The sequence below is a fragment of the Phoxinus phoxinus genome (assembly GCF_949152265.1).
Source record: "Phoxinus phoxinus genome assembly, chromosome: 23".
NCBI classification, from domain to species: domain Eukaryota; kingdom Metazoa; phylum Chordata; class Actinopteri; order Cypriniformes; family Leuciscidae; genus Phoxinus; species Phoxinus phoxinus.
In genome coordinates, this window is record NC_136898.1 from 10025549 (window position 1) to 10044127 (window position 18579).

General features: G+C 36.1%; 2 protein-coding genes across 3 annotated transcripts in view; both read left to right on the top strand.

Moving 5' to 3' along the window:
- The first annotated feature begins 866 nt into the window (after positions 1–866).
- Positions 867–9874, top strand: dgat2 (diacylglycerol O-acyltransferase 2). Its single transcript, XM_079600755.1, has 8 exons — positions 867–1238; positions 1906–2034; positions 2189–2296; positions 2427–2497; positions 5400–5604; positions 6293–6467; positions 7031–7233; positions 8448–9874. Exons 1-8 carry the CDS (start codon positions 1199–1201, stop codon positions 8600–8602), a joined length of 1086 nt encoding a protein of 361 aa, XP_079456881.1. The 5' UTR covers positions 867–1198; the 3' UTR covers positions 8603–9874.
- Positions 9875–11228: 1354 nt separating this feature from the next.
- uvrag (UV radiation resistance associated gene) overlaps positions 11229–18579 on the top strand; it is a 100944-nt gene continuing 93593 nt past the window's right edge. For both annotated transcript variants that reach the window (XM_079600345.1, XM_079600344.1), the window contains exons 1-3: positions 11229–11579; positions 16865–16985; positions 17963–17997. In XM_079600345.1, coding sequence (XP_079456471.1) covers positions 11472–11579; positions 16865–16985; positions 17963–17997 — 264 coding nt within the window. In that variant the 5' untranslated portion in view covers positions 11229–11471. The remainder of the gene's footprint in view (positions 11580–16864; positions 16986–17962; positions 17998–18579) is intronic.

Below are 18579 nucleotides of genomic sequence, written 5' to 3' on the forward strand. Positions count from 1 at the left end.
AGGCTGTGCTTTTCTGGCAGAGCAGCCAATGGGTGAGCTGTATTGCTCCGCCTAGGTTGTATGCTTCAGAAAAGCGTTTTACAATATTACAAAATTAAGGATTAATTTTTGGCTTCAATCTCGACAAAGAAATATCTTTCCCGTAGCGTTCTTCGACGCAGTACGAGAGAACTCTACGTAAGAGAACACCCTATATCCCTAATGGACATTCAGTCTGGCAGGCTGATATCTCTAACAAATATCATATTTTTTATATTTTAGTTTCTTCTGGGGCTTATTGAAGTTTTGTGTAATGACTTACAAAGTAGATTATTATTATTAATGATAAAAAATTTGGGGTTGATTGAATGGATCTTATTCAGAGCAGCGCCATGACAGGAATGAAAGCAAGGCTGTGAGGGATAGACTGTAACAAAAGCTGTATAAACTTAAAGCTCCTATAGATCACTTATAATTTTCCACAGCTCATGTTGTCTGGAGTTTTTTGTCAACTGACATTCCTTGGAAAGATATTTTTGCAGTGTTTCGTGAACAGAACAATCCCAAAACACTTTAAATAACAGTAGCCTATATATAGCCCACTGAAGAGATGTATATCCCTCACAGCATTGCTTTCATTCCAGTAAAAAAAAAAAAATGCTGTTGTGCATAAGGTCTATAGGACTTCATAAAGTTAAAATATGAAAAAAATTAAATAAAGTAATTAATATGTGTTTTTTTAAAGTAGGCTATGGACAATCAGTGTTGTTCATTGGTCAATAAAGTCTGGGGGACGGGCTAAAGTATCCTCCACCTGATTGGCTGGGCGCCCATCTCCGTTCCAGTTTAACTTACCTTGACAAAACCTTTAAAACCTCCAGATCAGAAGCGATAACCAGTCAGAGCCAACAGTCTCAGCGCGGAGCCTTGTAGGTTTGTCAGCTACAGCCAACTTGGCTATTATCAGAAATTTATCAGACAGAATAATTTTTTTGGAAATAAAAACTTGACAACCGTTGACAACGTCTTTATTTCTGACAGCGAAGGCGGTTACAGTTTGATTGACAGCGCTTTCGATACTCCTCCTCCAGAGGTGCTTAAATGACAGGCGCGCGCATGTGAGCTCGCGTTGACGCCAGTACAGAGAGGGATGCTGTAGAGCAGCTCAACTTCCACCAGCGAGACTTATTCTGTTTAATTTATCATTCGTGCCTCAACCATGAAGACCATACTCGCTGCATATTCCGGTGTCCAAAAGGGTAAGTAAAAAAAGAAAAGAAAAAAAAGTGAAATAATTGCTGTTAATTGCTGTTCTTCAAATTTGTGTGTATACATTTTTATTTAGCCTAATTTTACAGTTTTTCTATATTAATAAATATGAACTCATTTATTACTCATTTATATATAATAGTTTTTGTGTAACAATCAGGTGGTCATAGTTTAGACACTTTCATAGAGGTATTGATCAGTTACAAAGTCTCCACCGTGTTCGGTGAATGAGAGGTATAAAAGTGTTACATGAGGATCAGTGTTACTTCGCAGTGTGACTAATGTTTGTTGTTATTTTCAGTCTGTTAAGATGGGATTAAGTTGTCTTGTGATCTGATTCTAAGCGAAGTGTGTGTGCTTTGTATGTCTTTTTGAACTGTGTAAAATGTGCGTCAGTTTTGTGAATAATGAATTAGAGGTGTACGGTGTTGGTTGTGCATGTGCTCTGACTCTTAGGATATAAAAGCAAAGATCTTTCTGTTAAAACACATTCAAGTTTTAACCACAACTGGTTATTACCGGTATGTTACTTCTTTGTCACAGTCATGATATGCATGACATTTATTCCTAGGCTTCAGACAGACCTATAGTGTTGAGAACAAGCATTCCCACAACATTAAGCTGAGTAATTCCGATTGTCCTTAAAATCCTGTGTAGGCTCAGGCTCCAGCATCCTCTCTGCCTTACACGACCTGCCGTCCGTCCCCTGGCTGACACGATCCAAGATCGTGAAACATCTGCAGATGATCTCCGTCCTGCAGTTTGTCATGTCATTTCTTGCCATGGGTGAGTGGAACAGTTAAGTTCTTTACGAGACTTAAGTCGAAGGCTTAGAGAATTTACAATGTAGGACATTGTGCTGCCTTACTGAACTCACTTATATGAATTATTTTTGTTGTTTATGAAACGTCAAGGCTAAATGCTCTTTTCGCTCTTCCAGGCATTGGCTGCTCTCTGCTGCTTATGTACATGTTTTGCACTGACTGCTGGGTAATTGCCGCCGTTTACATTGCCTGGCTCATCTATGACTGGAACACCCCAAAACAAGGTAAAGATTTCAGTCTTCTCTTCCATGATTAAAGCACATCATGATTCAATCTGCTCAGAAGTGTGGGATGCTTGTTCCGACTGTGTTTGCATTTGTTTTCTTTGTTAATGTTCCAACATCTTTATCTTAGGAGGCCGCAGATCGACCTGGGTGAGAAATTGGACTGTGTGGACATACTTTAGGGACTATTTTCCCATAAGAGTGAGTGACTTTACATCTTATACAACATTACGGTTCAAACGGCTTAGACACTGAACAGCTAATAGTTAGGTAAATACTAAGATAAGCCTCAAACTGGAGTTATAAAATGTATGGACTTTGCAAATCTGAAAGTACAAATCCTTATAGAGTCCTGCAGAGTTTAAGTATAGATTTAAAAGGGACAGTTCACGGAAAAATGAGTCTATCATTATTTAGCTTCATGTTGTTCTAAACCGGTTTGACTCTCTTTCATCAGAAAATACGCCATCGTTCAAAATTCTGGGGTTGATAAGATTTTGTAATGTTTTTTAAAAAGAAGTCTCTTATGCTCACCCAGACTGCATTTCTATAAGCAGTAATATTGAGAGATATTATTACAATTTAAAATAACCGTTCTCTATTTCAAAAAGTAATTTATTCGTGTGATGTCAAAGCTGAATTTTACTCCAGTCTTCAGTGTCACATGACTGTACATTAAGATGTTGACATTGCTGCTCAAGAATTAATTAATATTATTATCAGTGTTTATATTTATATTTCATATTTTTGTGGAAACTGTCATACATTTTCCAGGATTTTTTGATAAATAGTAAGAACATAATTTGTTTGAAAATATTTTTTAACAAGTCTTTACTCTCACTTTTGATTAATTTAATGCATCTTTGCTGACCCCGTCTTTTGAACCAGAGTGTAATTTGCATATTCTGACTAGCATGAAACATGTAAATAGTTATTTTCTCTCCTTGACTTTCTTGTTGGGTTGGGTGGATCTTGATGTGAGCTGTAAGAGCTCTGCTAGACTTTGCTCGTCCTGATCAGTAGAAGCTTCAACACTTGTTTTTCTGTTCGTCTTGTGTCTTACTTCTGATATATGAACCAGAACACAGGGCTCCATAGAACAATAGGTGAAACAGGAACTCAAACACAGATTGGAATAAAACAAATATCTGCTTGAGGAACGGAAATGTGAACGGTGACCTCTTTGACACACTTCTCTATAAATTAAATCTTTAATATGGTACTATTTAAATGCAAATCTTAATTTGAAGTATTAAAATTTGATTAAATCCATTAATACAAAGGACTCTCATAAAGGAATGCCCTGCCTAGTCCAGTTGGCTTGGATGTTTATCTTGCAGGACACGTAGTGCATTTAAGTCACATGATTAGATCATCACTTTGCCTAGTGTTACAGTTTGTGCCAGCAGTGATAAGAGTGAGAAGAAATAAGGTCAGCGGTTATTTGTTATAATTTTGATGATTATGGCTTACAGCTTATGAAAACCACAAATTCAAAATTAGAATATTGTGAAAAGGTTTCCATAGCTGTATCATCAAAATTATAACAAATAAAGGCTTGAAATATCTCAGATTGCATGTAATGAATCTATATAATAGTTTCACCTTTTAAGTTGAATTAATACTCAAATTTTTTTAGTTTCACCTGTATATATATATATATATATATTTTAATAGATAAAAAACTGTCCTTGAAGTGTGCTTTTGACTTGGACCAGTAAAAAAACACCTAGCGACCGCCCGCCCAGGAGGCCTTAATTCATCCTAAAATGACAATTAAATCATAAATTACTCACCCTGGTGTTAGTCTAATGCTGTATGCCCTTCTTTCTTTTATGGACCAAAAAAGGATTGTTTAAAAAAAAAATATGCCTGCTTGTGCTCGTCCTTAAAATGACAGTGAATAGCCACCAGCATCAATCTTTTTAAAAAAGACGCAAACGCATCACAGAATGATCCGATGCGACACATGTTGTATATTCTGTTGTAACACATACATTTCATATCGTATACCCCCAGAACACTTGGAATATACGATATGTGTCGCATGGGATCATTCTGTGATGCTTTTGTGTGTGTTTTTTTTTTTTTTAGAAAGATTGATGCTGATCGCTATTTACTGCCATTAGGTCCATAAAAGAAAGAAGGACATATGGCATTAGGGTGACTATGGCATTAGGGTCATTCATTTTCATTTTACGGTGAACTATATATTTTTAGGTGTGGTCATTTTAAGGTGTGGTCAGGGCGAATTTTCATGGTCAAAATCATTCATTCATCAGTCATTTAATTTATGAATACACGCAATTGTGAATTTCTCTTGAGGGCGAAACATTTCCCAACCCAGATTTCGCAAAGAGATCAAGTTGGTCATGAGATTTCGCCGTGATGACCATCAGATACCTTGTTTTGCCAATATCTTGGCAACTACTCACAACACCATATTATTGTGGAAAGAATAATGTTAATTTGATGTATAATAAATGTGTTGTTCTGAGTGTAAGATTTTGAGTCTTGCACTCAAAAACAAGGGCAACTGCACCTGCAAACGTACAAAAGACTAGACTTTCTCTTAGCCTCCTCCAGATGGTTATACATCTCGCCCCGACACTGGATCTGTCGTAAAACCTTTGATTTTTTTCATCCGCTAATGCCATTATGTAACACTGACTGCTGTTTATGTACAGAGGATAAGCAGCTCTTACGCATGTACATCTTCTTGTACATACTCATTCACTTCCTTGAGCATACCCAAGGCATGTCTGTCCTTAGTTATCTGCTAAAAAGAATATGCACTGTATTAGGACAGCAGATAAGTGCTTAATTATAATTTCTGATAAGAAAATGTGTTGGTGAACAATATAATGTACACACGCCTTTACTTGGTAGATAAAGTGTCATTACTGACCTTTGTCCTAAATCTAGGAAAACAGGTCTTTTTAAAAAGCAAAATATAGCTATTAGTTCAAATTAAGTTGTTTAATAGGTTAAGTTAACAATTTCTCACTGTGAAATTTAAGCATCACAACCTATATTTATAATCGTATAGTAAACAATGCAAATGAACTAATCTCCTGCTACATTTTTCTCTGATTATTTGCAGCTTATCAAGACGCATAACCTGCTTCCTAGCCGAAACTACGTCTTTGGCTACCATCCTCATGGCATCTTCTGTTTTGGTGGTTTTTGTAACTTCGGGACAGAGGCCACAGGATTCTCCAAGATATTCCCTGGAATTAAGCCATCTCTTGCCACATTGGCTGGAAACTTCCGCTTGCCAGTGTTTAGGGATTACCTGATGTCTGGAGGTACCAGCTGCATTACTAGTTCATTTTATGGATCAAGCCATGCATTCATCGTTTGCAATTGCATCATGTATCAGTGAGTGAAGAGTAAACTTTCTCAATGAGGGAAGTTCGTTTTTTGTCTGATTAAAAAGAGAACCATAGTTGTTCTCTGTGGTGTAGATAAGAATCCTGTAGTCAAGGACCTCTGAGCTTTGTCCTATTGCATACAGAGACACAGTCCAGCTGATGTCAATATATTTAGAAGAACTTCTGTTGAAACCTGCCCTATGTACCCACTGATTGATAGACTATTCTTCCACCCTCTTATAAGAAACAAACATCAATAGTTTCTTTAAAAACTGTCAAACAAATATTTTCCTCAAAATTCCAATATAATATAATATAATATATAGCTTGTGCTCTTTAAAGTGGGATTTTTTTTTAAATTTTGAATTCAAGATTACGAGAGCACGTGAATAAAAAGTATTGCGCACGAATAACTAGTTTATAATAAATAGCCTACTGCAATATTCCAATGCAATAATTGTTTTTATTTTAAAACGATTTATTTATTTTAGTTTGACATTTTTATGATTTAATTAATTCTCTTTTCATTGTCTCAAGAGCCCCCTGCAGTTCCTTCATGAACCCGTTTGGGATACAGGAAACGTTCACCAAAGTTCTGACACTATACCCTTCCGTTTCTCAGGTATCTGCCCTGTAAATCAAAACTCCATTGACTACCTCCTGTCTAGTAACGGTACTGGCAACGCTGTGGTCATCGTGATCGGAGGGGCTGCAGAATCTTTGGACTGTGCCCCGGGGATGAACGCCGTCACGCTGAAAAAACGCAAAGGCTTTGTGAAACTGGCCCTCAAGCATGGGTGAGAATCGCTAAATTATTTTCCTCAGTATTGTTTACTTCAGCACTAGTGGTTGAAATCGATCAAATTCAGTGTGCTGTTGAGGCTAGGTTTATGCTGGTAGTAGCTTGAGTTTTGCCTGAAGTTCTTAGTCCTGTTCAGGTTTTCTTGATCATCATCAATAAATGGCAGGGTTGTTGCAGGTAAAGCAACACAACGCCTTCAGAAATAAGCACTTGTTGGACTAGCAAAGCAGTTTGGAGGAAAGTATTAAGCCAGTATTTTGTGATCAGAAATGTGGAGAAACAACAAGAACTGCCAATATTTTTGCTCTGAATGGAACCACATCATTACAAAGCAATGCATAATAATACACAGAAAATCCCTAACTATTCAAATCTCAAAGAAGCTTATAAGATAAGTGCTTTTGAATACATTCCTAAAATATGACCTACCTCTCTCACAAGATTTTGTGCAAAAATTAAACTGTTTCTTAAATTGACTGTTGCATATTGTCTTTGTATTTTAAAATGTGCATTTCTTTGTTATTATGATAACTTTTTAACTTCTTGTTCCCCTCTCAGTGCTGATCTGGTGCCCGTCTACTCATTTGGTGAGAATGAGGTTTACAAACAGCTGATTTTCAACGATGGTTCTTGGTGGCGTACAGTTCAAAAGAGGCTTCAGAAGATGTTAGGCTTCGCCCCGTGCCTGTTTCATGGTTGTGGACTGTTTTTCCCAGAGTCATGGGGTTTTGTACCTTACTGCAAACCCATCACTACTGTTGGTGAGTAACACCACTTTTGTCACCAAACAGATGTTTTATGGCCATATTTTCTCTAGGTAATCGAGATTTTTTTATGTTAGCCTTTTGCTAAATTACAGTAAATTAGAGTAAATCAAATATAACAAATATATATATATATATATACAGTTGTAATTTATTAAATTATTCAACCCCCATTGCTAATCAGCTTTATTGACAAAATGTATAGATTTTCAACTTTTTGCAACGATCAAATCAAACAAAAGTAATTTAAATTGTTTAACAAAACAAATGTTTCAAGTGGTTAAATCGAAAGTGCAACTTTTAATGACTTATACAGTCATTGGTCCAAGTCAAAGTCAAAAGAATGGTCCAAAAAGGTAAGAGAAGATATAATCACCCGTCATAAACAAGGAACAGGATACAAAATATAAGTAAAAAAATACAGCGAAGGTCCTAGAGACACCATTGGAAGCATAGTTTGCAAGTTCAAAGTGTGGAAGGCAAGATGGATTTATTGAAGTATCAGGAAATACCAGGAGAAAACGTCATGCCGTCAGTGAGAAAGCTGAAGCTTGGGCGTCATTGGACCTTCCAACAGGACAATGATCCCAAGCATACATCAAACTCGACCAGGGCTTGGTTGCAGAAGACGTCCTGAAAGATTCTACAGTGGCCATCACAGTCACCTGACTTGAACCCCATAGAAAATCTCTGGTGGGATTTGAAGGCGGTTGCAGCAAGCAAACCCTAGAATATAGACACCTAGCTGGTGTCTGTTGAGTGATTTCAATTACTTTTGTTTGATTTGTTCATTACAAACAGCTGAAAGTCTGCAAATTTTGCCAATAAACCTGATTTTGCAATGGGGGTTGAATAATTTTTGATTACAACTACAGTGTGTATATATATATATTTACAGGTATAATATTTACAGGTTTAATGCTGGTATTTAAATATAATTAATATGTCTATATATTTGAATTGCACTAGATATTCTACTTATTCTATGGGTTATGCACAGGTTATAATGAGACATACCTAAAATAGATTTATACAGTTCAAGGACAGTCTCTATGTTGATATAACTGCTCTTTCAGCTTACGGTCGATATTTGCTGACATCAGAATCCCATTAATGGTTAAAATTTAGACATTTGTTGACATGAACTTGGTTTAACTAGCGTTTAATGTTCTGTGGATGAACTTTATAAAACATGTTTCTCTCTTCTACAGTCGGTGAACCCATCACAGTTCCAAAAATCGAGGAGCCGAGTCAGGACGTCATAGATATGTACCATGCTATGTACATCAGGTCCCTCAAGTCTCTCTTTGACAATTACAAGGCTCGTTTTGGTCTAAATGAGAGTGACATTCTTCTAATTCAATGAAAGAAAGCATTGAGGAATAGTAATAACTTTATAAAAGAACACTCTGAAACATCCGCCCCCTAACTAAAGTGCCTGTTCAGAGAAGGTGAAAGAAATCAATGCGGTTTCTATTCATTCAAAAGTGTAAGCTGTACTGACATGTACTGTTCTACATGGGATGCAGGGAATGTAGCCTGTGTCACTTCTGCTCATCGCCACTGGGTGGCAATCCACAATAAATACTTTGCAGACTGCTGCCAAGTATAATCTAGATTTCTCAGATCGTGGATGTATATTCCTCAATATATGCCAATATATATATATATATATATATTACAAGTAATGTATTAAAGATTTAATTTAAATGCTGTACTAGATAAAAGTGTTTGCCCCATTATATTATTTGTAACGCACAACAATGCAATTATTGGGAGTTTTGCCTTACTAAAAAGCCAAAGGGTGGTTGTGTAACCAAAGAGTGGAGGTGGATCTTGGCCTTGTGTTATATAGAAACTAACCAAAAAGGAAAATTGTGATTCAATTGTTGGAATAATACGTTGGAATGAAGGACAGGATATTTTGCTTTTAAGAAAATGATCCCTTTTTATCATAGCTCGAAGGTTAAAGAGGAGGTTAAAGTGAAGTCTAGAAGGTAATGAATACCTGTAAATATGTGATGGTACAGTATTATCAGAATACTAATGAATGCTGGTCATTTTTCTGTAACACTATTGATAATTTACCACAGAAGTATTAATTTTTGCATATATACAGTAAGTTGCACACACATGCTTTGTTAAGCTCAAGCAAATCGTTTACCTACTGAGTTTGCAGCCTTGAAATAAGATCAGTTTTCACCATAAATCCTTACATGACATCAACATTTTTCCCAGTTACAAGTATCAGGTCATTATTCCAAAAGCAAATGCTCGAAAGACCTCAAATGTGTTTGCATGCCAAATCAAACAAGCCTTTTTTTTTCTTCTTTTTTAAAAATATCAATTAACCTGAATTCAAGTGCCAAGATGTATACATGTATGCAATCATATTTGAGAGAATAATTTTTTTTATTGTGATTGTGTATTTAAATGGATTCAGGGGACCTGCTGTTCTTGATTGGTGGATAATAAGCAATACATGCTGACATTTAACCAAGGATCGTGACTTATTGCCTATGATGTTGTGAATATGCAATAAATGCTGCAGTGTCCTTCTCTGATATCAGCCTTCATTTATGTCCATGAAATCCTGATTCTTTGAATTAAACTTTTGTATATTTTCAGAATAAACGTTTATGGAAAAGTATCATGTCTGTCTTGTTTTGAGCCACAACACTGTGTTTGAATGACATATAACAGCAAATGTTCTCTTATTCCTGTTTAAAAACCCAGCCTTTTTTTTTTTTTTTTTTTTTTTTTATAATCAGAGATTTATGCAACAGTTCCAGATTATTAGTCCAAAGTCCATGAGTCATGTAAGATATTCTTTAAATTAATCAATAAGACTGTATGACCAAATCAGTATTCTCTTCACAAATTAAACATAATAAATGTTTGTTTTACTTTTGTAAAAATTAAAATATGCATTTAATAAACCAAATAACACATTGTAATTCACATTCACAGAAAACCCAAGGATGTGTTTAAGGTGGGGTACATTATAGGATATATTACAGCATGTCTCAAGATATAGCCTATATAATAAAGCAACACAAGTCACTACACTAGAGTAAAAAAAAAAAAAAAAAAACTATTGTAGGGCACAGCAGTGTAACTGTTTGGGACTTCTTATTTGATTGGCTTATAGTGAGGTGGGGCACATCGCCACGAATGAATGAATTTTGAATTATTTATCTAGGTCACTAATTGTTTACTTTTTATGTTAAAATATTTATTTCACAAATGTAATAAACTGAGGCCTAAAAATTATGATCTAGGCAAATATATGATTTGTTTAACCATCATGGTATTGTTTTACCTCATATATCTTATTTATTTATTTAGCTTTTCTTTTTTTTGCTTTTAGTTCATTTTTTTCTGTTGTAGTGAGCAGGCCTATTTTAATCATATGGACAATGCTTCATTTCATTTTCATAACAAATTCATTTTTAAGGAGGAAGGAAAAGTTTACAATTTGGCTTATTATTAGTTAAGTTGGGCAATGGCGCCCCCTTGTGCTTCATGGACACTTCTACTTCATATAATAATAATAATAATAATAATAATAATAATGATAATAATAATACTAATACAAGTTATATGTTGCTTATTAATAAAAGTTATAAATCGATTCATTCATTTGTAGTAATTTATAAAAAAAAAATCTCTGTTCAGCAAACTACACTTTTGTCGTTTTATAAGTAGGCCCTACGTGGAACAGGCCCGTTTATTGCACATTATTTTATGCTCGTATGAATGCAATGCTCACCCAGATATTGCATTAACGGGAGAATAAACGGTCTTCATTCAGCGGTCCTGATCACGTTACCCATCGCTTCCTCATTTTTGTACGAACTACAGCACAGCATGAGTTTCTAAAGGCCTCCTCCCGCCCTTTTCCATTTGATTGACAAGTTCTACACCAATCAACGTAGAATACCCATTTACGTCACCAAGTTTATGTTTTAGTGACAGCTTCCTCAGCAAATAGGCACGAAGAGAGGGTTTGCCGATCAAGGTCGCGGTAATGGCTTCCTAGGCAAGACTTACTTTGTTTATGCCGCCGTGGAGACCCTAGTAGCTGCGTTTTGTGTGCTTAATGTACATTATAATACAAATCTGGACGTTTTTGAAGAAAGCTCAGAATCTGACACCTTCGTACCGGGAGTTTCTCGCCGATGGGGCTGAGTTGTATGGCTGAATGAGGCTATCGCCTATGGTAGCGTAGAAGGATGAACTCAATCGCCGGTCGGGATCACGGAGTGTCCGCTGGAGCTGTCAGCAGCAACACCGGAGCAGCGTCCTCCAGAGTCCTGCATGTTGAGCTCACATCACAACAGGTAAGTTACACCTGCAGCTCCCAGCCTTATGTTCCATATGTGCGCGCGAATACCTAGCGGATCCTCTTGTGCATGTGTCACATGTCACCGGATGATCATAACACTGGGCCTCCATGTCCAGTCAAGCTCTGGTCCACATTTATGAATGCAGTGGGGTTTGAAATAGACATTTCGGAAGCAACTAATAAGACTGTGTTAATAATAAAGCGCTGGCTTGTTCATGCCAGAAATATATACCAGAGTGGTTTCACAGTGTGTAGTCTTGTCACTGTGGGTCTCCAAACTCAAAACACATATACAAAATAGACCAGACAGCGTCCTAATATTTATTATTCATGCTTTAAAGACTTTGAAACTGGCTAGGAAGGTAGTGGTGGTGCTGTCTTATGGAGTGAGCTGTGCTTATCTCAGTTGCACTGCAGCTTGACAGCACTGACTTAAATGACTATAAATGATGTCATACTTACACATTGGCACACATTGTTTGGGGGCTCTACAAAGAAAAACCCTCGTTATCAATGTTTGATTCATTTGGTTCCATGTTACAGTATATTATTGACATTTTAATGGTTTATCAACAAGAAAACTTGTTATCTTTATGTTGATAGTATGTATTTTCATTTTTTAGTTTATATTAACATACCTTTTTATTAAAAAGTCTTTGCATTTAAGGATTTTAAAATTGCATATAGTGTATTATTGATGTAATGCTTGAGATTGCTGTTAGAGAGTAGTTGTGATTGTGTGTGTTGTAACAATTGCAACGTTGCAATGTTGCACAATACACATAGTGCACATACATGCCCTGAATGAATCTGTCCTAACTGAGAGAGTGTAGACCTCGGTTTTGTGTAATGATAGTCATGTCCTGCAGCAATCGTCTGTTTAATCACATCACTGGTCCCCGCAAAGTGTTTTGGGGAGCGCAGGGTTTCCAGTTAAGCAGTGACTGTTGATGACTTGGCATTCTATGCAGAGAAATATTGCATTACTTAATGCTGCAAACATGGGGCTGGAGTTATGTTTTAGCATGGCTTGAAGTAAAGAGCGGTTTCTTGCAGGAAGAACTCACTCTGAATCTTTGCTATATAATAGGATACATCATATTAAATATTTAAATTTAAGTTACTTTTTTTTTTGACATATGTAGGCCTACTGGTATAAACTGCAGCACATGGAAATATACTAATGGCAATGGAAATATTCTAAATCTAATATTGCCATTAGTATATTCCCATGTCCTGCTGCAATATATACCAGTAATATTGATGCTGTCAAATGCAGTATAGAAAGATGCTTGTGATCGCTGTATGTTTTGAGGGCTTCATTCAGAGTTGTATGATTAATTAAAATAAAAGCGAAACTGTGATATGGCTCAAAAACAACATGCAACAAACATGCAACAACTTGTAAAGAAAAGCACATACTGTAGGCTATATGAACTGCCTGTTGTAAAACAAAGAAAACTTTAAAGGCCACATGGACATTGCTTTTGACTACTATTGTACAAGTTAGGCTAATTTTACTACATTTTACACGTAAACTAGCAAAGAAATGGTTTCAAACCCAGTAGACTTGAGCTAAAGGTGCAATAGGTGAATAGGTGTGACTTTGGACAGTTATTTGCAGGGAGGGTGTTTCAATGCTAGCAGGCTAAAGTTAGCATTTCCCAGATCACATATTACACCTTTAAAAGTCTTTCTTATGATGGTGATCTCCGGTGGCCTGTTGCATGAAGCTGAACAAACTCTTGCGTTTCAGAGTAGGTTTAGAGTAGACAAAACCATACAAATCAAACCTGGTTTAGATTTCAGGTTCATCAGGCTCACAGCGCTCAATATAAACGTCCTCTGTCAACTCAGGTTTGATCCAGAGTTTGTGATTAACTCTGAAGACCAGAGTTTGCTCAAACTAATGTCAAACGTACCTGGGTAGTAAACCGGCTTCGTGCAACGGGCCTCAGTTCTGCTTTTGTTAAAAATGGCATGACGGTTATCAGAAACACTGAAATGTGAAACCAAATGTGAAGTCCCTATCACATGATGGGGGTTGTTAGAGCTTGTCACACCTGTCTGAGGTTTATTTCACTGGAAATGGTTGTTATGACACCAATTTCTTTGGCAGTTACACAGTCACGTGTGACACTCTTATTGCCTGAGGCAAAGTCGTAAAGGACCACTGTTATGGACTACAGATAACCTCGTTCACACCCGGCCTTGAACACCATTCATTTGTTTTCTGGGAGAAGAGCAGTTTTTGGTTCAGTGTTATATGATTTATCAAATTCAGAATAAAGTCATGCTTGATGTTTCGGTTTCATTTTAACAGTTTGAAACAGCTGCAAACTGCCTAATAAGGGAAAGTTGATCGTACCCTAGCTTGTTTGTTCCTGTGCTAATTAAGTAGCCCGTTAACCTACTAAAATGTACCATTCAACCTCTCCGTTTCAGAGTCTGGGACAAACTGACCCTGGATATTCCTCAGTGTTTTGTTGTCTGAAACAAGACAGAAATGGGGGAAAAAACTGAACAAAGTGTGGTGTTGTTCCTGTAGCTTCAATAATCCTGTGGGGCATCCCATGACTTAGATTTAGTATTTAATGCCTCACGGTCGGCAGTGGAAATACTTCGTGGCTGGTTGTGATGAAAGCTGGTCAGGTGAAGACTTTAGTGTGCTGAACTCTCAGATTAAGTGTTTCATTCAAACGGCTGTGGCCTTGTGCCTTAAATCTGGCCCCTGTGAATGGTAACTCTGGACTTTCTCTCCATCTCATTTTGTGTAGGTTAGGATCACAACGTTGACGTATCTGTTATAGTATTCATAACTTTAGTTTTTTTTTGTTCTTTTTTTAGTAGAGGTATTTAATTATTGTGCTGACAGCACCCTGTACTTTACAAGGGTTTTTAATACCACAGAATCGCAATTACGATGATTATCCCTTTCTAAAATATAAAAAATAATGCTGTGTTTTTTCATGTATCCAGTGGTTGACCAATATATTGGCAATATCTGCCAATTTTTTTCATCTTATAAATTTTTCTGTTTGGCCGATGTTTTGGAATTAGAATTTTTATTTTGAAGCGCAAGTGCCTAAAGCGTCCAGGCTCCCATTCTCTGTCTTCATTAGTTTACCATCTCTGTTCAACAGTTCTGTCTAATAAATTATTCGATAGAGCTGTGTTAAACAAAGAAAGTAAATGGTTAATGAAAAATTATTATAGCATTTGCTTTTCTTTTATTATAGAATGGCAAATGCTATAATACTTTATGATCTACCGTCAGCATTCATTAAATAAGCATTTATTGCAAGTCTTTGAATAAATAATATACATTTAAAGGGATAGTTCACCCAAAAATGCATATTTTGTCCTTTTTTCACCTTCAAGTTGTTCCAAACCATGTTTGGATATTTAAAAAAATGTTGGTAATCAAACAGTCGACATTAGCCATTGATTTCCATAGTAGGAAAGAAAATATGGAGGGTCAACCGAGGGTGAGTAAATAATGACAGAATTTAAATTTTTGGGTGAACTATCCCTTTAATTTCACTTAGGCAAATCCAGCTTTGAGATCTTTTGAAGTGTGCATACTAACTTGCATTAAAACGTGTTCTGTGTGTAACAGTGGTCCGTGTGAATCAGATGCGGATAGGAGAGTTAATCTTTTACTAGACACGCATCATCAACAAACTTTAAATCCTGTATTTCAAGCTATGCTGCGTTATATCCAGTTGGCCACTATATTGCATTAATGTCATATTCAGGGTGTGCTGTATGTAAAATTAGTGCTACCTTGTCTTTATTTTGAAATATATTATTCACAGTGCACACAGACATACCAGATTACTGTGTGCATGGTTGGCTACAGTTTACTTTGTTTTTATTTCTATTTTTAAGGATTTCTTTATTTGTGAAAAATAATGTAATAGAATTACAGAATCAAGAAATTGCCATCTAAAGTATAAAGCTGCTTATTTTACAGATACATTTTTTTATCAAGTTCAATTTTTTTCAAGTTCATTTTCAAATGATTTACTTCTAATTTCGTAAATATAATGTAAAATTAAATATAAATTTAATTTCAGCAATTGCTATGCATGTGTTGTTTTTACTATCTTTAAATTAGCCTAAATAGTGTGATATCATGTATCGGCTTTATATCAGCCATCCGCCACCCTGCTCTCTAAGATATTAGCATTGAAAATATGTATAGTAAATTAGAATTAGGCTAATTCATTGATTAATCTTATAGGTTTTTGACCAGTGTTTTTTGTGCCATTAGCAGCAAGCTGTAACGTCCTCCTAGGAAATGTTCATTCATCCGGTGAACCCAAAACCTGTTAAATTACACAAGACTTCTTAACTCATCTTTGATCACCAAAATTACTTATTTAAAAGTTTGTTCCTTGGAAAAAACATTCTTCATGCCTTAAAATAGCTTGAATGTAACTCTACACCCTTGTCTCATTTAGTATACGTGGTACTATGAATATGCAAATTAGCTCCGCCTCCACCCACTCACACCAGCTCAGAGATCCACTCGTTGACGATCACACGTTATTGGTTACAAGGTAGTTTGTGAAGTCAGAAACACCAGCGATTTCAAACCGCGTTTTTGAGACTGTCTTTGGTTCAACTGTAATAATTAGTGGACTAGTTGTTCCGGCAACATCCTTTCTGAAATCATATTGTAGGCCTTTCTTGTTATCGTATTTTTAACCAAAACTCTTATGGTAAAGCTTTCCATGCCTACCGACTCCTTTTTTCCCCTTGGCTCCTTCAAAGCAGTGGATTCGTGCCCAATGCGCAGCAGTGATGCCATGTTTCGGTCAGGGTGGAGGACTTGGATTTATAGTGATGTGACGTGAGACTCACAATGATGTTTTGTGCCTGTGTGTTGGTCTGTTCCTGTTCACTGTCAGTTGCTTGTGATGGAAAATGGAGAACTGCAAAGCATTCAGAATTTAGCACGTTTCAGATCCAGTACATGACATCACCTAGTCAGAAAAAATCTTGAGAAATATCTGAGATATGTCATGATGTATTCCCAATTCCCGCTTAAATGACACTCTCAAAAACCATCGTGCACGCATTACTATGAAAGATGAAATCTTTACTGTTTGATTACATGAAAGTGTGTTCCCGATGAGTACGCATAGGCCTGTTGATGTACAGCTTATGAAAGTAGTAAAGTAAAAATAAAATTGAATTTGAAACTGAAAGGCATCTTTAAAACATTTTGTATTTTCTTTCTCACTATATGTCTTTCTGTTTTTGTCCCAACAGAGGCGTTTACGTCACTTGCGGAGCATAGCGGCCCGTAACATTGTGAACAAGAATGGCTCTCCTCTGCTTGACACTTACTTCAGCCTTCACCTCTGCCAGGAAGAAGAACGGATATCACGAGGTGACTGACGCTAGCTGAGCTTGCTGGTACTCTCTGACTGTTCATTTAATTTAGTACTTAAAGCTGCAGTGCATAATTTCTGTGTCATAAGTGACACCAAACAAAATAGCAGAAAGTGACTGTTTTAAAAAAAATTCTCCAAACATTCACCCTGTCTTCCATATCAAGGAGATGGCCCCACCCCTAAAGTCACGCTATTGGTTAAGCTGTTGTCGGGCTGATCGGACTGCTCAAATAAACAGTACAATGTTTTGATTGCAACATCAACCTATAATTTGTGTACTTGGTTATTTCTGTGAATTTTGCAGTTATGCAAAGCAGCTTTAAACTAATGAGAATTTTAACACGTTTTTTTGTGAACATATTTTTTATTATGTACAATACAGGATTTTCATAAAAAAGAAAAGAAAAACAAACAACAACATAAAACCACACACACTCCTTACCCCAACAAGCGAGCCATAAAGGAATATTCACACCCATTAAAAAAAGAAAAAAAAAGAAATCCCCAAATCACATTATTAGTATTACTCAAGACAAGAGTCAGTCGAATTTTAACACTTTTAAAAATGAATGGCCTGTATATAGTAATAATTTTCACAATATACCCTTTCCCTTCCCTTATGGATAGTAATGTTGTAAAAGAGCTGGGCTGGTTGTAGTTTTTGTGTAATATTTTTTTTTTTTAGCATTTATTTGAAATCTAAATCTTTTGGTAAATGGTAAATGGACTGCATTTATATAGCGCTTTCACAGACCCAATGGCCACCAAAGCGCTTTACATTTTTGCCTCACATTCACCCATTCATTCACTCATTCATACACCGACGGCGGTAACAAGTGTATTTACTGTCACTTTTGATCAAATTAACGTGTCCCTGCTGAATAAATGTATTAATTAAAAATGTTAGTGTGTAAGTCACTGTGGATTTAAAAGCTTTTTGATGACTTCTAACTTGCTTCTTTTCCTTTTCCAGATTTTTATAAGAGTGAAGTCATCCGAGACTCATTGGTGAGTGCTTTTGTTTTCATTGGTGTTTGGTCATGCGATTTAATGCTTATTTCAAATTTGTGAAATGGTAGACGGAGCACAGCATATCACAACTCAGTAGCGTGGTGTAGCTGAACATGTTGTAGCGTCGCATATCATATGTTCTTCTACTGTAGGATAATAAAAGTGAATGTCTTTTAGTTTATTCACTAATGTCCTACATGTCTTTTAAGCCTTATGTGACTGCTGAAAAATTAACAATAGCTTTCATAGTTAATTTATTACTGTTAAACCATAATAAATATGGGATCTTTGAACAGTTTGAGACACTTTCAGAATCTTTTTTGTCATATTTATTTTGTCATTTTATCTTATTTATCAAAATTTCTGCCAAAGGCATCCACAAATATTAGTTACCGTAGTAGCCTACATTTTACTGCAAATTGATTAAAGGATTAATTGGATCTTAAAGATGAGGTATGTCATTTTTTTATGCTAAAATACAAACAAAGAACTTTGAAGATTATGGCTTTGTGGTTACAAACAATGTTCCCTTCCCTCTAATTTTTGTTCTTGCTGAGCTAAACTTTTCTCTATTGGGGT